At 44.3% G+C, this 23,845-nt stretch overlaps 1 protein-coding gene across 4 annotated transcripts in view; it reads right to left on the bottom strand.

Moving 5' to 3' along the window:
- Nucleotides 1–484: 484 nt before the first annotated feature.
- Nucleotides 485–23,845, bottom strand: part of LOC142583193 (roundabout homolog 1-like) — a 194,747-nt gene continuing 171,386 nt past the window's right edge. The window contains exons 9-27 of one of the 4 annotated variants that reach the window (XM_075693548.1): nucleotides 23,456–23,635; nucleotides 21,765–21,889; nucleotides 21,185–21,410; nucleotides 20,158–20,273; nucleotides 19,411–19,582; nucleotides 15,741–15,905; nucleotides 15,316–15,343; nucleotides 14,985–15,149; nucleotides 14,220–14,382; nucleotides 13,214–13,304; nucleotides 13,013–13,087; nucleotides 12,224–12,420; nucleotides 8,790–9,141; nucleotides 7,702–7,809; nucleotides 6,571–6,765; nucleotides 3,565–3,672; nucleotides 3,330–3,440; nucleotides 2,717–2,846; nucleotides 485–1,327 (exon numbers count right to left, since the gene is read on the bottom strand). In XM_075693548.1, coding sequence (XP_075549663.1) covers nucleotides 1,300–1,327; nucleotides 2,717–2,846; nucleotides 3,330–3,440; nucleotides 3,565–3,672; nucleotides 6,571–6,765; nucleotides 7,702–7,809; nucleotides 8,790–9,141; nucleotides 12,224–12,420; nucleotides 13,013–13,087; nucleotides 13,214–13,304; nucleotides 14,220–14,382; nucleotides 14,985–15,149; nucleotides 15,316–15,343; nucleotides 15,741–15,905; nucleotides 19,411–19,582; nucleotides 20,158–20,273; nucleotides 21,185–21,410; nucleotides 21,765–21,889; nucleotides 23,456–23,635 — 2,735 coding nt within the window. In that variant the 3' untranslated portion in view covers nucleotides 485–1,299. The remainder of the gene's footprint in view (nucleotides 1,328–2,716; nucleotides 2,847–3,329; nucleotides 3,441–3,564; nucleotides 3,673–6,570; nucleotides 6,766–7,701; nucleotides 7,810–8,789; nucleotides 9,142–12,223; nucleotides 12,421–13,012; nucleotides 13,088–13,213; nucleotides 13,305–14,219; nucleotides 14,383–14,984; nucleotides 15,150–15,315; nucleotides 15,344–15,740; nucleotides 15,906–19,410; nucleotides 19,583–20,157; nucleotides 20,274–21,184; nucleotides 21,411–21,764; nucleotides 21,890–23,455; nucleotides 23,636–23,845) is intronic. The other 3 variants (XM_075693549.1, XM_075693550.1, XM_075693551.1) reach the window with 3 other exon arrangements.

Raw genomic sequence — 23,845 nt, 5'->3', positions numbered from 1 at the left:
CAAAACTGACACAAGAAGATTCCATAAAATAATGTCAATCATCTGACATCGACAAGCTATAAACATCGTACGTTTATTTTTTCATATCCCTTCCTTCCTTCACGTCACTTACCTGGATGTTTCGTGGCAAAGTAAAAGGTGGAATAGAACAGAACAAATAACGCACCTAATTATGAAGTTAAAATTAAATAATTAAATATTTGCCAACAGTAATAAGACAACAAGATGCGTTGAATGATAATAACCAACCACAGCACTTACGCATATGCAGAGAGAGCAGTAACAGGCCAATACGTTCTTGTGGAAGATTAAAGATGCGTAAGGAAACACCGAAATGCTATTGTGTGTGGCACACAGCATACATGAAATAAAATTAATAGATCACGAGCAAAAAAAACTTACCGTTCTGCTCGTTTAAATACGAAACATAAATAAAAAGCAGAATGGACAACTTTCGCTGTTCATAAACACGCACTTGACCGAGTTTCAGCAGGTAAACAATAGTGACTTTTATTTCTGTGACTTTTTTCTGCCTTGTTTGTACACGCCTCTTAAGTAAAATTAAGTAATGTCTTCAACAATAAATTAAAAGAAAACGTCCGGGTACGCTGCCCATACGAAAGCATGCAGTTGTCTGTACACGAATCGGTGACCACTGAAGACATCGGCAAAAGCTGCGCTACCTAGGAAGAGTGTTCCGCAGCGCCCCCTCAACAATCACAATATTCAGAGCTCAGTCCAGTGATATGCTCCGAAATGGCAGCACGAGTAAGAGTGAGCCAGGCGCTAACGATGTCCACCGCTGTACAGTCTTCGAGTGAACACATACAAAAGCTCGCGCTCTCGTTCACGCTTGCATATCTACAAAACAAATAAATCCACATATATTTGTTTACACTTCTTGCTAAGTTCGCACGCACACACAAGCACGCACGCACACAAAACACACACACACCAGCGTCCTGTGGTACACGACGACGGGCAGTCTCGTTGCCAGACGCTTCTGTTGATTTTTCTAATTATTGCATATGGCATTCCATATTTGGCACACGTTACATCCTCTTGCATAATTTGACGGACTGGTCGCACGATGTCAGCTGCTTCTCTGACAGAAACGGAAGGAACTTGGTTGGCGAGTCACATCGACGTTCGCACAGCATTTAAATCCGCCGACTTCTTGTGTTTGCATCCGTACGTGGCAGGATCTTGATCAGCGGTCCTGATGCAGGGCCGCCGTTGTGTCGACGTGACCGGAGAATCTTCTTTTCTTTTCTTCGAGGAAAGGTGAAAGCTCTCTCTTCACGTAGACCCATGGTACAAATGTCCACTGCAACATTGAAAAAGACGAATGGGAGGATTTATGGACGATTACGTCAGAAATATATATATATATATATATATATATATATATATATATATATATATATATATATATATATATATATATATATATATATATATATATATATATATATATATATATACGATAATTGATCACGCTGTTAGCACAGAAAAGCAGTGCGACAATTTATGGGAGGTTACGACAAAAAAAAAGTTAAGATGAATACGTTTACTACAATGCTCGCGCTGTTAGACAAAAAAGCAATAGATAGCGTCCAGAACATAGCTTTGGTCATGCTAGTATACAAAAATTGTAGTCAAAATGACGTCGGTGCATCATATTCCATATTCCATATTCCACGGTATAGTCACGCGTACATTCTGTTGCTTTCGATTGTGCCTGTCTTTCCAAGATTCTCACTGTTATCGATTTGTCGATCGCTGCAAGACGTGGCTGTAATGCTGTCACCTTTATTTTTATGCAGCTCCACGACGAGCTACTACCCCAAATGACAGCCACGAAGACGTGAACTCAAACAATCTATATGCTAAACTGCCTACGCCCCCCTCCCCCCCTCCCGAGCCAGCATGTTGGACAAGGCGAAAGCTGTAGACCAGCCGTAAGATTGTCCAGGCAATCCCTGCACGACAAATGTCACCAAATATTTTAAGTACTAGTTCTCCGGATATATATATATATATATATATATATATATATATATATATATATATATATATATATATATATATATATATATATATATATATACCAACTCATGGTGGTCTGCTGCGGTGTGCCGTCAGTCGTACTTTCTCTCTCCGCAGGTGCAAGACGTGCGTCGAGTGATCTCCAGAACAACACTTTGAAATATTTTGAACTCGGTTCCAATCATGCATCTAATTTCAGCAAACACGTATTCGAGTTGTAATAATAGTCCTTTGCAATGAGTATAGTGCTAGCTCACAAAGAGAACCAACGATGTGTTCTTATTACATGCGCGCACATGATAGTATGCGGGCCTTAATGGGAAAACACTTAGCACAACCTTTCCCAATCCATATGAATGCGAATCATTCCTGTGGTGTTCGCACTGTTAATGCAGTGTTTACACCTGCTTCAGTTTTACAATCAGTACCGTCCCAAGTGTTTCACTATTTCGCTCGGCCCAACTTCAGCATTCTTGCACGATCACAAACGATAACATGCCTCTCTCCATACATAAACGGTTCAGAGGCGAGCGTTTTTGCTAAACATGCTCACGGCAAATTCGCTACCGTCCAACAGGCGTCTTACTCTTAAAGCAACGTCGCTGTGCGATACTATTGATGTCCTTGAACTTTTATAGCGAAGAAGGCCGTGCGTTGCCCTGCTTACCTTATGACCTGGGCGCTAACTTCTCCATCCCGGCTCACTGCTCTCCACTGCTTTCTTCCACTGCCTGGAGGCGTCATCAGGTGCGGTGGATCGTGGTAAATGTGGAAGCTAGGCGGCTTGTATGGCGCCCCTGCAAAGAAAGAAAGACAATCGCGAATTCAATGCCAAGGCACAAAATGGCCGACAACGTAATAATCTACGTCTTTATTTGGCGTTCGCTGATATCACCAGGAGAAACACTGCGAGTAAAAAAAAAAATAAGTTTCGTTATAATGGTTATTATGGTATCATGGTTATTATATACATATGTGCATGTATATATATATAGACCCATCGACTATATTCTTATCTTCCACTTTGCGCCAGTGGATCTTATCAGCTGCCTTTTTTTTTAAATAAAAGGCAAGGTCACGTTCCAGTTCAATTGTTTCTTTGTTTTCTTGCTGCCCAGCTGTCCTTATTATTAGCGCCCGCGGTCTCCAGCAAGCTTTAACTGGAAGACAACCTGACGCGTATTCCCATGAAGAAATAACTTCCTACCGCTCCCTGCACAGCAACCGCTTCTAGTTATACAGCCATGCGCAACATTCATGGTCCACCTAATGTTTCTTACCATCATTGCTTTGCATAGGCTGATTATTTTCATCATGCTGAGGACGCTGGTCCCCTAACGTCCTCTGACTAGGCAGGCTTAGAGAGAAAAGCTGGTTCTGAGGATGGGTTTCTGGAAAGTAAAAAAAAAAACAAAATGCGAAAACATAGGTATTGCAGTTCATTGAATTTTTATGGCGCCATTCTTCCCCGCTCCCTATAGCCCATTTATTATCTCTTTTTTTTTTCATACTTACCATTATTCTTCACTTGATGTGTCAGCGTCTTACTCGCATTTATAGGCAAGTTCGTGACTTTTTGAGTTTGCTGGTTATGATCTCGTTCATGAAAACTGCGCTTGGCACCTAGAGAGGAACGAGACCACACATCATTTACACCGAATACAGCAACTATGGCAAGCATTTTATTCTGCCACTGAATTCAAAACGAGGATTTAATATAGGCTCAACTAATACTGACGTGAAGTTTCTCGCATGAATTATTATGTCGAGTGTTTTCTCCAGAGCACACAACATTTTTAAAAACCGCCTGCAGCCGATAGAATAAGTTCTATTCATTCAGCTTAATTAAACAGGCGAATATTACTTGCAAGCGAAATATAAATGCATAGTCCACTAAGAAAAAAATCCCTACAAAAATTTTTAATTCATTTCCTAAAGACTCGTAAATTAATTTAGGGATGTTCTTTCGCGCAGTTTTCACCTTCCTTCTTTTTGACCACCCGGAGTTCATTTGCACGTACCCAATTGATATGCATGAAAGATGAGCCTTTTTTGCATTGCGCCTCTATGTCAATGCGGCCGCCATCACCGGGATTTAAGCCGCGCCCTGGGGCAAACACCCCGTATCCACAGTCTGTTAAATTTTGAATAACACTGGAAGGACAGCAGACGAAACAGAAGCGAGAACTCGGCGCTATAGCGGTGGGCATTGAAAAGGGCCCGTTGTACGTGAAATGTACTTAAAGAGAAGCTGAAAGGTTTTCCATAAAAAAAATAGGTGAAGGGCTGCACGTAGCAGGTTTCGACCCTCCGAATTCGAATGTCGCATCGAAATTGAGCGAAAGGAAGCGCAAACATTTTTTGTTTCGACGAAAATTGCAGCAGCAGAATTGGGGCCGCTCGCGCGCCTCGTTTCTGCCTCTGATTGGTCGGACGCCTCGTGACGTCAACAATGGTGTTCGTCGTCCTGACCGACCGCTGCCGCTACAAATAAAGCACGATGCAAGGTAGTTTGGTGCTGCTATTTTTTCTTGTTTTCTTTTCTTTTTTCTTTTTTGCTGAGACGGTAATGGAAAATTTAGAGAGCTTGCGTTTCCCCGAGGAGTTCGGCGTTACTCCCTACATGTACAAGCCGATTGCGAACAGCCTGCCTCTCTACGAAGCCAAAGATACTGGTGCAAGCAGTGCTTACGACGCGAACGAAAGCTAAGTGTTAGCATCTCCTCGTGTTGGAAATGTTCTTTGGTGAGTATGTTTTTGCAAAGCTGCATCCAGCGATTCAATGAGTTCGTTTCCGGGTAAACAACTGCAGCGTTATGTTCCTGCATGACTCATCGTGGAACGTAAGCGGGGATGCGATCGTCGGCATTTGTGCGCGGCCCCAAAGCTGTCGGCAATCTAAACAGATGGTTTAAACGCGGGAAAAGTTTCCCGGCTCTTGTAGCACGTGTAGTGACCTTCATCAGCGCGCCATCCGCACGCTATTCTTAACCGGAGCCGTAAAGGCGGCGAATTCCGTCGGCTACGTGGAACTGTCGGTTTTTCTCTGTGGGTAAGAGAATGGGGAGCGCAGCGTCCTGGCGTGTGCCGGCTTTCCAACACATGCAAACTTCACACGTGCACTGCGTTATGGTAGCTGCATGCAGACTGTTTCACAACACACGTACGAATAGAAAATTCGTGGCTCCTTGCGACGAAACCTGCGTCAAGGGTGGGAGATAAACATCCGCCTTCCGTTCAGCGGGCTAACACGAAGGAGCTAGCAGTAAATCAAAATCCAGGTTGGGGCGAGTTCGTGTATTTATAAGGTCTTCCAAGACCAGGTACCATCCGTTCGTCGGCATCCGTCCCGTCTTTGTGCGTTCGGTACCACGACCTTTTCTCACTGCATTTAGAAAGCCTGCCAGCAGCAAGTCGTCCTCGCGCTCATTCTGTGGCCGCATACAGCAACTACGCTGGCCCTGACAGCGATGATGAGCTCCTTTTGCATGCGAACACTGACGGAACTACGCCGGGCCTCAGTCGAGCGACTTTACTGGCAAATCGAACGCACGCATTATTGATAAACACTGGTAGTAATCGTCGTCATGGAAGTGATTAGACTACAGCACTGTTGTTCTTGAGCTCTTGAAATTATTTCGCTTCGCAGCAGCTTCCTACTACGCTGAAAGCTTCTTGTCTTGCGGGAAGTAATGGAAGACAACATCGTCGCTGTTGTCTTCCATCATCGGCGTTCGTGCAATCGTACGCTGCACAGAACGCCGGCATGATCGGCCCACCACTTCAACCGATGCCGCGCACGTTAACTACCACTCTACATACACAGAAACAAACCAATGCACGGTCGAGCGCAGTGGACTATGACGGCACGCACGCAGAAACAAGCGCGGTCAGGCACGGTCGCGGAGACAGCGAAAGAACGGAACAGCAGTGCTGACGTCACTAAGCCGCGGTTTCAGCGTCATTTCCGCTCGCATCGTCAGTGTCAGCAACAGCACGTGGTTTTCGACGGAGGGCGGAGCGACTGCGCAAGTTTAACCGACGATTACGTCGCTCCTATTTGAAAAATCCCCCCCCCAAAAAAAAAAAATTTACCTACATGGTTTATCAGGTTCCCGCATCCGTATATCAGCACCTTATTGAATTCGACAGACTCTTCAGCTTCCGTTTAATAAGGGTGTAGGATTAGGCTCATTAGTAAAACAGGCTTTAAAGTTTGAATAACAGCGCATGGGACAGCAGAGGGGACAGAAGAATAGTGCTCTGTTCTCTCTTCTGTCCTTGCGCTGTTGTTCAAACTTTAAAGCATGTTTTACCCACAAGCCCAATCCTACACCCTTCTGTTTGTTAAAACAGCATAATGTGCAAATGATTCACTTCATAGCAAGCAGAGGTTCTTCATTTGCTTTTCCGAATTGCGGCAACTTTCTGCTGCCAAAGCACGTCGGCCCTTGTGGGGAGCTTAAAAAAACTCGGTGCTAAATTGCACAGCGTTTTCTTTAAAATTCATAAATGACTGACCTTGCTCGGGTGTCGGCGTTGTTGTGGAGACGACAGAGCCATTGACTTGGAACCCAGCGTTTTGCGCGGCTCGTGCCACGGCGCTCACAAAATCCACCTCATTGTAGACAGGGTCATCGTAGGAACTGGCGCGGCTGGAGCGGCCGCTTGTGCAAGAGCTGTTGCTCTGCTCCGTAGTGCTGGTCCACGATGGCGCTGTGTAACGATGCAGTCAGAAAATTCTAAGAGCCCGTCTGATAGAACGCCTCGAACGAGAGGTCGTGCAAACTTCAGCACTAAAACACCATGTTATGTGTCGAACTTAAACGTTGGGTTATACTTATTTAAAATAATTATCGCGTAAGTGGCAAGCCGAAATGCAAATTTAGCCCATACGAGTAATCCAACAATGAACACGCAGACGTATGTCCTTGGCTATCTGGAACATTTTCTTCCTAGTCTGAGTGGTGCAGATCTTAGCACGCGGCAAGCCCTTGGTGTAAGGTTTCCGTAACTGCGCTGTAACGTAGGATAAGGCGTGTCCGTCACGGTTGGCACGGACGCCACCGTCTGCAGAATATTTGGCGGGCACAGGTAATACAAATAGTCACGGTGCCACAGCTAGATGACCTGTGTTCGCCAGCTTTTTGCGAAAGATGAACACAACTTCTATTTTTCGAAAGCAGTAGGGGATAAGAAACCACCGAGCACAACAAAAGTAAATAGATGTCGCCTGCCCTTTTTAAACAGATATCTCTTATTCCTGCGTGTGTGTTTTTTCCTGATGCATTGATGTTTAGATCTATTGGACCATCTAAGCATTCAACAGCTGCAGGCTTCTGGCCAGCAACCAGGCTGAAGGAGGAATTGCGCTCGGTTCTAAAAGAAAATCGAATAGACCAAAATTATGCCATAATAGCATTCTTTGTATGAAGAGGCCCGAATGAACATTTTAAGCAAGCTAAAGCAAAGGTATAACAAATACAACCCGAGAAAATCAACTATCCCACCATTCTGAATAAGTCAATAGACGACATGAAAAGAAAATTTAGAGCATTGTTCCGGATGGGGTCACCCTCCCGAAATTGTTCCGAGGTATCCTTATTTATGCCGTAACTATTACGACAAAATAATTTTCACTGTTTCACTGACCATGGCTTGGAGCGTAGTCGGTGTCTCCAGCAACACTGGACTCTATAGATCGTGGCCGTGTCAGTAGTTCCACATCCGACTCAGCAGTTGCGGGTTCGTAGATATAGCCTAGGAAAAACAATGACGTCTGCGGTGAGTAGACATCATCGTTTTATTGTGATAGCACTCTTATGTACACTCTAGGCGCATATCTGCACGTCATCGTAATGTTGTGTATAAAGTTCAAGCACGATAATATCGCCTCCTCGGCCCGTCTCCGCGGGCCGTGCGAGTGAAACTTGCAAGGATCGCCCGACAATCGCGGCTCAATCTCGCGCGGTTGGGGGGAAGCGGGGAGGAAGCGCGCCGTCTTCCGTCGCACGCGAGGCACAGGCGAGAAGGGAGGGACGGGGGGGGTGCAGGGGAGCGGTGTTCTACTTTGGCGGCTGCTGCGTACGGCGAGGCCGCGCTTGAAAGCGATCGGCCATGTGGACAAAGGGAGCCGAGTGCTGGTAGCTTAGTATGCGCTGTGCGTTCGACGCCCAGTTCGCGTTGAAGCGAGAGGCAGCATGAAGGTCCATTCGCTCGCTGCAGCTGCCGCGCTTCCTCACTGAGGCGTTTTGATAACGAGTTTCTGTGGCTATCGAGTGAGATGTGTTCGTGTTTACTGTGCTTGTTAATTCAGTTAGGAAGCAAATGTTTACGAGATTATACTGCCGATAAAATTAACACCCTTACTGCGCATAGCTCTATACTAATCTGCTATCCCAATCGATGCTTCGCCTTTCCGGTGAAACTGCGACTTTCTTTTCATATTCACAATTAACGCACATAACGAGCTTTGGTAGGAATTCTACGCGTCAAACACAATACACAACCAGTTGCAGCTCTCTGTGTTACACCACATGGCGGCATTCTTGACAGCACTTATGCCATACAGCCGACGCAAAAGCTTCTTTTGGATATTTTTTTATACTTTGTTTAAGAAACGTAAACAAAGTTCACTATAGACATAACTAGTATGATTAATATACTGCCACGTTTAGTTCCCTGAGAAACAAGAAATGCTACTAGAGACCCTTTTATAAACATGCTATGTTTGTGCTGACCTTGGCCGGCACCGAACCGAGCTCCTGTTGGTTCTGTGGTACGGTTCGATGAGCGTGGCTCATTTATCAGTGATGGCAGTGATGACTGCACTCCCCGGTCTATGAAAGGGTTGCTGAATAGCTGCTGCTGTTCCTGCTGCTGTTGTTGCTGATGTGACTGCTGAGGCTGCAACGGCATCAGAAGGGACCTTTGTCCCTTGGGAAAAAATGGCGGTACGCCTTGGTAGGAGTCTGCATAGGAGCTCCCAAGACTGTTGCTGGACTGGTTTAAGGTATTTCTTGGAGAATGTGTTTGTACTCGAGGCGGACCATGGGCTCCCCTCAGGTTGGACATTGGCTGCGCTCCGCTTATCTGAAAGAGAAAGCAAGCATCATTTCATGTGCTCAAAGATGGAGATATGCGCAGACAGAACAAACTTTTGGTGCAGAAAGCCAGGCTCACAGTAGACAAAGCGGGGTACCGGAAAGTTGGAACACGCACGCACGCCCTTTTATTACTAGTGCTTAATTAGGCTGCAATAGAATTTAGTTTCCGCGTCGCCTCCACGCAAAAATACTAAATCGCCTCCAAAATATGCACGATCGAAGAATATGTTCAAATGGCCCAGATGCTTTCTACGGTACTCTAAATGTCCAATTAATTCAAATGCAAATTTTACTCACAACACAACAATAGTCGTGTTGTGAGGGCCTCCATGGCAAGAAAGCTGAAAGCAAAAAAAAAAATCCGAGGAAACCTAAGCATTTCTTATGAGTTGCGAATGCGAGAGCATCAATTTCCAAATGAAAGACACTAAGCGGTCCTTCCAGTTTTGCAAGGTGAGTAATGTACTACAGCGGTACGCGCTGCACGAATCAGCAAACAGCAGCTACCTGCGGTGCCAACGCCGCATGCCACCGACGTCCTGCGAGGCGACAGACTGAGGACCAAACAGCGGCCCCCAAGGCCGGCAGGCGCGCACAGCAGCTAAGCCCAGTGTGGGGGAGGGAGAGATACGCACCGCGTGCTGGGCTCCCAGAGCGATAGCGAGGGTGACGTCGCGTCGCGGCGATGCCCTCTTCCCTCACGCAACACCTTTCGCCCTCGCCCGCTCTGTTCCGTCGAGGCACTCGTATGACGAGGCGTCGCACCCAACGGGAATTTAGGTGTCGTTTCGCTGCTACAGATTACACATGCCGGCTTTTTCGCTCAATGGGCCAATCGACGCTTTCGCATCAAAAATTAACAAAAAGGAAAAAAACTTAGGGAAGAACACCCCCTGGGGAATTGTCCGTAGTGGGTAGCATAAATTGTAGTCATTACTTGTGAAGACGTAGCATTCATTATAATCATTACTCCACCCTTTGAACCACTACTGCGGTATCTTGAGAGCTAAGCAACCCTATAGAATACTACACACTCTATAACAATCTCCCCAGTAGACCCGCTTTTACCAGAAATCTTGTGTTTGGTAAGTGTAAGACATGTTGTTGCAGTGCCTTTTCTTTTTCGCGTAATTAGCCCACCGGTGCGCTTGCCTGCGTTTCAAGGCGTCCTCGTCAGAATCTTCTACCTGTCGTTACAGGCGCAATTCACTGGTTGCTTGCTTATTCCGCGCGTACCTTGCCCGCGCTAGCTCTCGCCTGCTTTTTAACTGCGCCTTGTTAATGCCAAATAGAATCGCACGAATCGTCTCAACGCTTGCCCGCGAGAAATTCATAAGAGTGTCGCTTGTCGGTGCATGCGTCCGTTGCGCAATGGTTTCTATATCGGGCCTCTGTATACAAGACGTCATGTGTTCGAATCCTGCCGTCGGACAGCTTTATTTGTGTTTATTTTATAACTTGTGGAACAGCACTTTGCTTAAAATGATCAGTTTACAAAGCGACGAAGCAGTTTGTGAAGCCAGAAGGACAACGTTAAGACAAATTATGCACTGAGCATAATTCTCACTGTGGCGTAATTGCACCGCTTGCAGCTCTCGTCGGCACTAGCGGCAGAGTTCCCTCTAGTATTTATTGTATGGAACTCTATGGGCTGGGCTTTGGGCGGATGTTTGTTGGCCCGTGGCGGGCTTTTGACAAAATATCACGTCGTAGACGTGTGCGCACAAGTAGGTGGCGGTAAGCAGACAGAAGTTTTTGTATTCACAGCAATTCACCTATTGAAACATAGAAGGCGCTACGGGTTTTTGCGACACGAAACGGAAGTGCAAGCGGAACGGAGCACAAAATGACGCCTAACAACTAGGCAGTGTACGCTACGCTTTAATGCATGATATGCGGGCTTCTCTTCGAAGCGACATAGCATACAGGCTGTAATTATAATCGGTGACAACCTAAGAATTACGAGGTTCTATGTTCACTGTCCAACTTGATCACAATTTGCACGGATCAAAAGAACGTTTATTCGCCCGTATGCACGGCTACAACTGTGGTAGGAACATTGAGCGTGATATAACGCATCGCACATGCAGTACATCGTACTTGGCACAAAAAAGAACAGCAAATGTTGTCTGCTTCACACTGGTTTTTCCACTTCCACTTCAAGAACACGATTATAGCGCACATGAAAAAAACATCATTGTAAGTGTCGAATTCATGAATGACATCCGAGGCACACGCAAATACCGAATCGCTTCTGAAACAAACATACTTTGGCCACCATTCCGGCTGTAGGAAAACATTGCCTCAAGAGACGGTTAGGTACAGCGTAGACCAGCGGCGAAGAAATTCAGCGTCACCGAATTTGAACAGCTGCTTTCGATTACGCCATACTATCACCCGTAGTTTGCGCAGTCTGGGGTAGATTGCTCCATTTTATCGCCGAGATTGTTCTGCAATGTTCCGGAAGCACCACAAAACGTAGTTAGCGCTGCAGTAAACGGGACTTGCAAACCCATCTCGCCGCCGCGATGGCCAACCGATGGATGCGTCAGTCCGTCAGGTTTTCTTATTGCCTGATGTCACGAGACTTCCCTTTGTTCAAAAACAGCTGTTTTCTCCGCACAGATAGGTCTTTGTGTCACTGGTTTCAGGACGAAAGCCAAACGTCGCGGGAAAATTTTATGGGTGGTCGCTACATCACTCCTTAGCCATAGCTAACATTTTTATACTGAATCAACTACCCTTTGCAATCGACATAACATTTATATTAGCAGAACAACTTTACTAAGATGTGAGCGGACTCCAGCAGGCTCTGCTCTCTTTCAGAGGTGAAGGGCATGTTCCCTGCGTTTTTGTGGAAAGAGCTTGTTTGTAATTGGTAGGTTGTCACCGATTATAGAGCATCCAAACGGACTTTAGAGAAATTAGTAGAAGCACAAGGTACGTCGCATTTATACCTATATTTTTATTTTGTAGAATGAAGTAATTGAACGCCCATTGGTTACCTGAACATACTGCACCTCGACAGGGCGCAGTATCTTTAACGCACTGTTCAAGGCAACACTCACCTTCTGCTTCAGTTGTACATTGCGAGGTGGTGTCCCTCGGAAGCATGCCGGAGTATTTGTTGGAGACCCAGCCTCACTGGGTGGTTGCTCAGGTGGTGGAGGAATGATTTCAGACCAATTCATCATTGGCCCCTTAGAAGAAGGTCCTCCGCGCGAGAATTTTTGGCGGCACTTCTTTATTGGCATTCCATACTCGTCTGAAAGGACGACGATACCAACAATGTCATGGCGTTCTTCAAAGTACTTGTATCATATAACTGTTTCCGACCGCACTGATTGTGTAACCTGTTAGACTGCACCTTTTATCTGAGCTTGGTACTGCTGCAGTAATTTTTCAGAATGAGCTGAGCTTTTCCAGGGTTCAAATAATCAAAAGTTGTATGAATACATACACAGACACCATTCAGACATCCTTAATATAAAAATTCTTTTCATGTGGAATTTCGCATTACGTTTTCTTAGGTGACAATTACGGCATCGTAGTCCAATTGCAAGATGGCCAGTGTAGGAAAGAAAGAAATCAGTAAACAGAGAAAGTTTACACACGATTTACGTGCGATATGCACAGAAGGGGTAACATTTCAATGGACTAAGAGTAAGGTCCAACATAACGTTACACGATCCTTTGTTTACCTTTGCGATCTCCCTCCCTAAATAACCTTCACAGTAACTCTGGCAGTCGAGAGTGTTACCCTTTATATCTTGCCTAGGGTACTAGTTTTTCGTTTCGAATTAATCTAGTGTATACACATAACAACAAGTCTAATATACAATATAATAAACAGTTACCTGTTGTGTAGCTTCCTGAGTCACTGGCGGGACTGGCAAGTTTCTCAGATTCCAACAGCCGATCTGTGATGCCGTCTGCAATGAATCACCGAAGCAATTAAACGCTAGCCTACGTCAGGCATAGTCTGTCAACGTTAGAGATATCTCAGGAGTCCTTTAGCAGGACGTTTTAGCTACAATCAAAGCGCAACAAATTCTCACCTTCACTTGCGCGCGCAAGCTCAAAGTCAAACGCCTTCTCAGATTTGCGGCTTCCTTCTTCCGCTGAGCTTCCACTGCGAGCATCCTTAGCCTAAGGAAAAAAAAAACACTCTTTATTCTGTTCACATTGTGACAGAGAACAGTCTTGGAGTCTTGCAAGCACAAGTGACAGCACCGAATAAGTCGGCAGCAAAAACAATTAGCGTGTGGATTCATGCCTAAAGCTTAAATTTCCCAATTACCAGTCGTGGCACACCACCGTTTGTGATGAGACTTAGCTTGCAATGAATGGCGATGCATCAGTTGTCAATCAAGGGTTATGTAAAGGATGAAAAGCTGTCTATAATATAATCGCTACATAGAAGAAAGTCCACCGGAGCGAACGCCATGCCAAGAAGCGGTGTTGCCTGAAGATTGGGCTTTCCGCACAGCGCTACACAAGGTTCATGTAAAAAAAAAATGTCAGCGTACTTTCTAAACTTAGTCATTGCGTTTCGCATATAGATAAGTGTACCATTAATCATATTTGCTTTCACGCCGTTTCAGAAGATCTTCGATCAAAACAGTGAAACTGCGTACAAGTAAGATTCCGCAACCGCCAGATATCATGATACTTTTGGAATGTGTAGTTCATATGCCCGATCAGAATTCAAATATGTTTATTTATATGTATTTCTAACGACATCTTCAACATGCAATATTAACATACAAATTTTAAATGCTGTGATGTGAGTTAGGGCTTCAAATAATGCGGGGATACCGCGTTTTTTAACACACATATGCAATACATATATAGAAAAACCAAACGTATACAGCGCACCCCTATTAGAAATTTTTGTACCCGTATAATGTGCCATTTACAAGCGCCATTCATCGCACCCAAAATGTCTTTAAACAGTTAGTTTTTTTCCAAATTAGTTTTGCAAGTCATGCTTTCCTTTCACATTAAAATGACAAACAATTCAAGTTCAGAACAGAAATAATGTTAGAATTGTCTTGCACTTACAGAACCGTTTAGGCTCTTCTGGAGTGATGGGTTGATTAACGTAGTCGTTGCATAGGGCTCTGGAATCGAAGGGAGGTCCTTTTTGTAGAAAGTTGTCATGCTCTGCGCATCTACTTCTGCATAGTCAGGCGCATTGATCCCACAGTTTAGAGGTGCATAGACACTGGAAATATAGAAAACAAAAGACAGTATTAGCAGTTTGTACCAAAACTTTTTTATTGGCGACGATGGTGAAATAACATAACTTGTTGCTGAGCTAGTTGGTTCATGACTGGCGCCCGTATATGTCTCGTTTGTGTCTCACTTTCTCTTCGTCTGTTCTGCGCCATAACCTTTGTTTTAAATCATGAAGTAACACACTACGAGCTTTGAAATCCTTATTTTGACTGTCTAATCATTTTGGCATCAGTACAGTTAAGCATGCTACGCATTACGTTGACTTTTATTTATTTCTGTTAGTCAAAAGGGTGTTAAAGAATCAAATCATTTCTGGCCGATAATAATTTCGCCAAGTCCGTATTATCAGGTTGATTTATTTACACTATAAATATCGCTTTACCTCTTTGGCCACTTACTGCGCGCTAAAACCTCAACTGAAAGGCACTTTTGCATCTCATTCAATATGAGTAGTAATCACAGTTGTAGCGAATTAAATCAGCAGAATTGTGTTAAGCAGCGTAAGGTATTGAGTTCCTCTATCAGGTAACAGGTCGCTGTCACAAGTAGGCATTAAGCATATTAGTGATAGGCTTGGATGCAACTCACCTAGAATAGTTAAGATCATTTGACGCACAGCTCATTTTGTTAAGAAGCTTGGTTTCACAAAAAGAGTCCTTTGATTGGTCAGAGGATCTCCAGGCACTATGGTTAATCCACAAGGCTTCATGAGGGCTGAGGCCAGGACGGCCATTGAGGGAGTTGAAGCAGTTGCTGGGGGTTGGGGTAGGGAGCAAGGGAATCAATACTTCATTATTTCCAGCCAGGTTCGGAATCACGTTTCTTCCGAAGCGTGCTGCGGCCATGCCATGTGTAAATCTACATGCACACAAAGCGGTGACGTGAATTACGCAATTTGTTAAGAAGCAGAACTGCTCACCTGATGTCTTCTTGCTTATGTACAGGAACTAGAAGGAGGATGAAAGACAGATGTTAATCGATAATTTAAAACGACACAACGTATGAATGTAAAACAAGCTGATGAAACAGTTTTATTCGTGATATGAACGCGAGGAGGTGTTAATTCGCAGTAATATATTTATTTCGTCGCTCCGAATATGTAGTAACTTGGATAGCTAGATTTTGCAGGGGATTAGCTGCACAGGTCAGGCGCGCTTACCACTGCTCTATTTTACTGCTCTCCGAGCTAACGCGCTACGAGTTACCGAAAGTTACTTAAAAAATACTGTATGATATGAGGAAAATGTAAAAGACACTAACGGCGGAGGACGTAGTGTCACACTTAGATGCGATGGTGACAAAAAAAAATTAAAAGGAGTTGATCGGAAACCCTCGCATGCTTACCTGTTGTGAGCGATTTTGCATGTTGCAGCCTTCGTTTCCGTATCAAAAGAAGGACGAAGACAGTGACAGCCACGAGCAGCAAGAATCCGAAAAGTGCGATAAACCATGATTGTGTCACGATGTTTTGAAAAGGTGTAGAGAGTGCTGTTGATGCAGATGGGCTTTCTGAAAAGTAAACAGATGATTGGCAATGGTAAGGGTTATTGCAGTTACCCATATTATATGCTTTATTTATGTATTGATATGGCTCTTTCATGCGACTAGCATTTTTAGCGAACTTCGCGCGCCATAGGTAATATCTTTAACGCCAACTTGGTTCATTGGCTATGTGACCGAATAGACAACTTGGGTCATTGGGTGTTTTCAATTGTGCATTTAAACTGCACAAGTGATCATTCTTGGTCAATCCTACGGAATAGTTATGTGCCAGTGGGCAGGTGCCCGAATAGATAAGCAGACGTAGAGACAAGAAGTGAACAAGTCTACAACAGAAAACTGAAGTCGGGTAAGTCAGCTACAGATAAGCGAAGAAATCGGCATCAAAGGTAGCCGAGCGTGGAGAAAGAAGTGAACAGAATGAAACAAGAGGCTACATTTAGCCAGCAGCGCTTAAGAAAATGGCGGTAACAGAAAATTCAAGAACACGGCTACACAGAGGTGGAGAAACGGTGATACGGTCCACTGTCACTTGCGTTTACCCGAATACCGGGCACGCTAAACTCTATTGTGGTAGCAATCCTTCAGCGTGAAGTCACAGCCGCAAACGCGTAGATGCTGGTGCCGATCGGATACCGACAGCCCGAAGCACTGCAGCCAGTCCACTCGGGTGTTGCCTTGCAGTGGGACACGATGTCGCAGCTTCACATGTCGCAGGTTGCTTGATTTGCAGCTCACAACGTAACAACACCCTTTAAAAAAGTTTGCGCCCTTTGGGGGCTTATCTTGTCCCGCAACGATAATCGTCATCTGCCTTGCTTGCGTTTCCTTTCTTGAAAACTCCGCGCTTGCTACTTTCGAGAATTCTACGCCACGCTGATAACGCGCATGTCGTTCGTGACTTGGAAGTATCGGGCTCGAAGCAGTAAAGAAAATAAATGAGGGCAAGACAGCTGACGATCATTGTATTCAGACAAAATACCACCCAAAGGGTGTAAACTTTTTTTTACAAGTGAAAGCTGATCCATGGTGCTCGCGACAAGAAAGCTAGAGACCAGCGCTGAGCGCGCAGCTCGTGTCAACACGGAGAAGGTTGTAACACAAACAGACGATACTTGCCGTGTGCCGGAAGTGCTTGAGTGTAATCATAAATTCTCGTTGGGTATTCTCTTTCTGTTACTTATTTTTTATAGAAAGAAATTAACGAACATTAGAACTTTTATAAACAACATTTGGTCCCCGTAAATTTGAAAAAAATGATCGATAACTAGACCTGGGTCGCCAATTGGATAGCTCGCCCAACTGACGTCAGTTCGGCTGAACGCGTCAATTGGGATGGGGCGGCTGAAAATTCGGGGGAGAGGCGGCGCCGCTGCGATCGGTAGCGATGCACATTATTAAACCTCATAATAAGTTACACGCTTCACGCAGAGTGCTTAAGTGTGTCACTTAATGATTAGAAGGTCCTACCCTAACGACTTAGCGCGCTCGTAGAAAATTATCAAAATCATTTTAGGGTCCCTTTGAAAGCAACAAACCTCATAAATACGGTGCAGTAGTTGCCTTGAAAAACAATTAATCCTTTCCCACATGTTTAGATGGAAGCTCCAGAGCTAAGGCTGCTTCTTGAGAAAGGCGGATTAACCATATGTTTTCGCGCGTGTCATGGCAACCTAGACCTCGATGATATATTAAGTCAAATCCTTGTTAACATATAAACTCCAGGGAACCGATAATTTTTGCCCGGAATTGTGACCGATGGCTGCCTCGGAGGCAACAAAGTTAACGCACTGCAGCACTCGAATAAAATGGAAGAGCGCGATCTTTCTCGCTTTATAAATCATAGGAAGAACGTTTCTGCGTGTGAAAATCGTAATATTATTCGGAATATTTTCGTCCGTTCAAGAGCTATCAACGCCATTTAAAGGAGTACCGACAGGAAAAGCTCTTTTAGATTGCTAAGAACATTCTAGCGCTCAAATAAAGCACGAATCCTCAATTCCTCAAGAGTTGGAGAAAAAGAAATCACGCATGTGACGTTTTAACGCAAGCAGGTCGAGACGCGGACAGTGCGCAGTGCAGCTTCGCACGTTAACCGGAAAACGGGTTACATCACGAAAATTGCGGGCAGTCGTAACGTACTGTGACAAAGCACTCGCGCATGCGCCTGTCAGCATGCACAGTGAATTGGTTAAGGCCACACAGTAGCTGTGCCTCCAAAGGCAGCTCGCATACCACCAAATCAGGCCTGCCATTATTGTTCATTCAGCGCTTATCCGCATTCGACACCCGGTTAAGCCTGGTTCTCTGTTCTCGCTTCTCTTTTGGAGCGAAAAAGAGTTCATCTCACTTTCTTTATCCCTTTTTATCCCGTCGGGCGCTGAGTGCGCGGAGTCCACTTTCGGCGGCACAGCCACGATGTGGGCGGGCAGGTCATCGTTGTGTGATAGCACGTCACCGCAGCCTTTAATTTGCGTGAGGTTAAACAGCCCCTCCCTTATATGACCACCAAAGAAAATCACTAAATTAGTCTGAACTGATAAAATGCTTTTCTTTTTACTCTAAGCTCCGCTTTGAATAATTTCAGAGTAACTGTTTGATTATTAGTAAGCGAATGTAGGTCTGACTTATACTGTTTTGTTATCTTTGCGCTCGCGTGGAAAAATCACCGCTGGTTCGCCACTGTGACGTCCCGGATTTCAAAGTATAGATATTTTTATACTGACATTGTATTGTACTAAAAGTTCCCAAAACTTGTAACGTTCGGTCTTTGGCTCCTTTGGAATACATGTCGGTTCATATTGAGAGATAAAAGTTAACTAGGGGCATGCAAGCACCGTCAAAATACTTAACGTAATGTCGGGCTAGTGCGGGAACGTCAAACTGAAGTCTACATCCCTGACGTTGTTGCGTCTTTTCCGGCTTACCGCGCCTTCTTGCCCTCTGACCTTGGTCTATGAGACTTTAAATTTGGAAGGAAACTCGCCCGTTTATTTCTCTTGCAAAAAATACTTCTCGAATCCTCAAACAAAATATGATCTCCTTGACTTCAAGAACGAAGAGCTCTCTTTACAACCAATTTACGTCTCATCGCGAATGGGCCGCAACTTCAATGTTCAGGTGGCCCAAATTGCCCAACAAATCATTTCTAGCATTCATTCCTGCGGAAGACAGTCGCAGGATAGAACCACCTCCACATCTCGGTTGCCAGCAATCCTGATCATTCATCGTTTCAAACGGCCCTATCCGACATTGTAATAATGCATGCGTAAAGCACCCCTGCCTGTAAGGGGAATGGGCACTGAGAGTTGAGTTCACATGACCAAACTCTCATACCTGTTTATTCGTGTTCCATTAGCGTCATTTATTACTACAGACGAACTTATTTTGGCAATAATGTTCCTCTAACATCAAACACCACATTTACTGCATTTAGAAGTGACCGCTTAGAATTTGATGCACTTCATTATTCGCCGCGCACTCCAAAAAATTGTACCAAAATACAACAGCTCACCCATTTTGAACAGGACGGCGCTGCTGGCTGGTCCACCACCTACAGTAGTCATGGCCACGACACGTGCTTCGTAAGAAGCTCCTGTTTTCAGGTTGTTTAACGTAAGGCTGTTAGTCGTAGAGTTCGTGCTCTGATTCAGGTGAATATTAGAAGAGTTTCCGTCCACGTACACCTGCATAAAAATTATTATTTCACTCTTCTGAAATTTAACACGGCCATTGTGTAGTTTCGCTTGACTGTTCTCAACTACAAGCGTTTAGAATTGTCATTTCAAAATGAATTCGAACTAATTCAGTGTGTAGTTCTCCTTCAGAAAAGTTACCCTCATAATTAACGCGACTATTACGTAGCTATTTTTCTGTATGCAGATTTTAAGCAGATGCTCTTGGGAGGTCACCTGAACCCAATTTCATTACCTGTCACAAGATTGTTTGATCCGTAGAACTTATGATCATGAACAAGAGTAGTCGAGTACTGAATTTCACCGAAACCAATGTTCCCCCAATGGACCAAGACCCCTTGTTGGCTACAGCTACATTTATTGTTCAACTACTGTTAATCACTTCAAGCCCTCATCTTCATGTCAACTTGTGTTTCTTTTTTTTTTTTTTTTTGAACTTAAGATCGTGCGTAGTATAATTCAAACAAAGCACTCGAACTTTATAAGTGTGTTACGTATTCCTAGTAAATGATGAGAGTGAAACATGAATCAAGGTCAAGGTCACACCAGAACACGTCGTTGCTTACATTATATCCCCTGAGTCTTCCATTGCGGTGTTGCGGTGGCGGAGGAGACCAGAAAATGGTTGCCGTTGTGCCATTCAGAACTTGCACTTCCACACTTTCGGGTGGCGCTGTTGGCACTGTGGAAAGAGTTTGTATCACGTCGGCACTCCTCCTTGTATCTTTTGCTCTTTACTTGCACAGACGTATTAAAGATTTTTGTTTACTATATGGCTGCCATTTCTCACATATATCATAATGAACGAAGGGAGTATAGAAACACGGCACGTTATTTTCGCTGCATTAACAGCGGCAATGCAGTGCATATTACGCAGCACCGCACTAACGAAGGTAGGGAAACGGCATAATAATTTGGAAAATATTTCTTATTAAACCTGTAGAAAAGACAATTACGCAATTTTCCGTTGGCCTATAAACTTGTTGTATTACATATATTCCCTTTCGCTGAGTCCGCTATCAAACCAAACGTCCACCTGGTGATAATTTGGGAACGTTTCTGTCCTACATCAATGGCTACGGACTCAAGTGACAAGCCCCCACCAGCCACCTATGTAATATTTGACATCTTTTTCGGACACGACTGACATCCAGAGAGCCAGTGTTACTCTGTTGTCAGTTCTTTTTAAAATTTTATTGGTCTCAGTTGAACGTTTTAGAGTAACAGCTTCATTATTTCGCCACCCGGTCTTCGACGCCACCCTAGTCCATGCCAGCTCCAGCATTCCCTCTTTCCCGCTCTCTTCTCGAGGCGCCATGACGTAAACGCTACATACCTCCTATCTCAATTACACGAACCCTTCACCAGTTACTTCCCGGAGTGGTTCCCCTACGGTGGGCTGTTTGCCTTGAGAAGTCGGCAAAGCGTTCAAACCAAACAACGAGTTCGTAACGCAGAAAAAGAAATCAATGCAATTAGCGCAATAGACTTAAACCTCACCAGGACAGCTGTATTCTTAAGATGCGTGGTTAATAAATTTGCGCAAGGAAAAGCAAACGTTATTTGAACTGGTGATCGACACTTTGTACTTACCATCTTCCAGGGTCTGAACATTCCTCGAATTGCTCGGCGGCCCTTCGACACTTCTGTAGAACGGCACAAGAAAGAATTCGTACTTCGTGAACTTCTTCAGGTCATTGAGTACATATGATAGCGCTCCACCGTTCAGCACAGTCACCATGTTGTACTTCTGCGAGCCACCACTCATGTCTCGAAACCTAATATAAAATCCCTCCACGTAGTCCCTCATGCCCTGGATCTGCGTGACACAAACAAATACAGTGATTGGTTAAGGCGAACAGAAATCGAGATTCGATAAAAGTGATTAACAATTCACTTTTAATACATGCTTTGAATCGCATTTTGAAGCATCAGACCATAACAAAGCAAAGTCTGCTAACAATAAATTCTTCCACTTTGGATAACATCGCTTTTAAAAGAATACCAGTCTTTTCCTGCATGCACCAGCGACTATTGGTCGGCGTATGGTACCATAATTTACAACATAGAAAGGCTAGCACACATTGAGCGTCCCTACTCCTTGATGTAGTCTACCCATTGACAAATTTCACAGGACAGACGACAAAAAGGTTTCACTGAAGGACGGAAATACCTTCCAATTCAGCTTGACGGCTGTTGAACTGACGGCCCGGATGTCTTGCAGGGACACAACGCACGAGCTGAGCTTTGCGCGCGCTTCGTCAAGGTTGAACTCGGGGAGAAAATGTGGCGTCATTCCTGCGGAAATTTTAGAAATAATTATTGTTGCTAACGCTTTTATGTTAACCCATTAAAAAGTACATATAAGAAAGTTAGAGAAAGTAAAAAAACAAAATATTTTTTCCTAGAAATCTAGGGATAAGATATGGTGCCTTCCTCTTGCTTCTAGGATCTGGAAGCAGAGAGGATGGGGTGTAAAGGGCGAGGCTGTTATTTTCGAGCTACTGCTCCAAGCCATCGCTTAGCACGAATTCGGCAAGGGTCCGAAGGATTATCTTGGAACCGTCAAGTGATCTTACCGGGTGGTCCTATTCCACATAGAGCCATACTTGGCCCTATCGCCAAAAGACACTACATGTATCATCTATTGCACATAGGTTTTATGGAGTGGTACAGTGGAAGCGTCGACAAGGCGTGTTCCTCGCGCGGCTTCTGGTTTCCGCACTCTCTTAACAAGTGCTCTGCACACGCTGGTGTGCAGGCGTCGCGGACATTGACAACCTCGTATTTCATTACGTAGCAGTCGCGCATAAATCCTTGGATCCAGTACCATATGGCCGAGGTGATGTTTTTCGACTCACAAAATAGCAAACTTAGTTCGTCTGTATGTGAAAGCTGTCATACTGACCGTTTTCACAATTTAGCTTCTGCAAAAATTTTCGCAAGTCGCCTCAGAGACGTATTCACGCTATTTATCATAAATTACTTCATTATAGAGTGACTTTCCTGTTAATGATGCAGATGTCGTGCACTTAATGTGAGCCTTAACAAACGATGCAGACGAGGCGGATTGTCTCCGGCTGTTCAATTTGCGTCTGCTACAGCCGCATTCAGATGGGGACAGTAGACAAAAACGCTCGTGCAAAGTAAATTTGGTGCGTGTTAAAAAAACGTCAGGTGGTCAAATTTATTCCTGAGTCCTTCCGTAAGCTGTCCCTTATAGCCCACAGCAGTTTAGTGACATTAAAAAATACAATTATTGGATATCTTGCAGTTCTTTAATGTGTTAATACGCGTATCTTTTGATCAAAAAAGAATATGAACTAGATTTCGAACTCACACCATGCAAATTTTATTTTTAGGAAGTGCCAGGAGGCGTTATTATGTCTGATGAAGTGTTATGATTTAGAAAGTTCGGAAGATCTAATATATATGTGCATATCGTGCACGCAAGTAAACTGGCATACGGACTCATTACTGAGTTAATAGCTAAAGACTTGTCTAAGAAAATAGAAAATGGCGATCAGAGCTAACACATCGATACCTCCCACAAGACCGCTGCTTAGTAGGCGTCGCACAAAATGCTTTGTTTGGACTCTTGGGCTATTCTTGTAGCAGTTTACTGCCAGAAAGTGAGAGAAAATGAAGTAGTACACTGTAAAACTCCTGCATTTCTAGAGCTCTCAAGTGCTTCAAAGACGACGACATGCTACTTAAAAAACATTTTTTTACAAGTTATATCGCTATGCCAGCAATGCCGTTATGCGGGGCATAGTTGCTGCGTATTGATCTGCGATGTGCGAATAATCATCTCATGATTTCGATGACGTGTACATATTTATTGTTGTGGAAAATCACACTCACCTAGAGTTCGTATAGGTTCAGAGACAGGGCTAGGAACTCCTAGCCCGTGTGAATTTTCTGCTCGGACGATGAACACATAGCGTGAGTCGGGCCGCAAAGCTTGGATGGTGTATTTTTCAGCAAGTACTCGGTGGGCTGCTAGCACCCATCCACTTTGCAGGTCGCTGCTGTAGTACTCAACTGTAAGTAAGCAAAAGAATAGTTTAGCATAGGCTAGGTTATATTAAATATGCTCAAATTGTCTTTTTCTTTATTTTATCATGTAAGATCACCACAATAAACAATTTCCTGTTTCAAATAGTTGCCGTGACGATTCGCGAGCTTGGCCACTGGAGAACTCAGCTATTTCATTTTCTTGGTGTTGAGTGATTGTTGATTGATCCCGTATTA

This window comes from Dermacentor variabilis, chromosome 5 (assembly GCF_050947875.1).
Source record: "Dermacentor variabilis isolate Ectoservices chromosome 5, ASM5094787v1, whole genome shotgun sequence".
Classification (NCBI taxonomy): domain Eukaryota; kingdom Metazoa; phylum Arthropoda; class Arachnida; order Ixodida; family Ixodidae; genus Dermacentor; species Dermacentor variabilis.
This window is presented reverse-complemented; position numbering and strand designations above follow the sequence as displayed.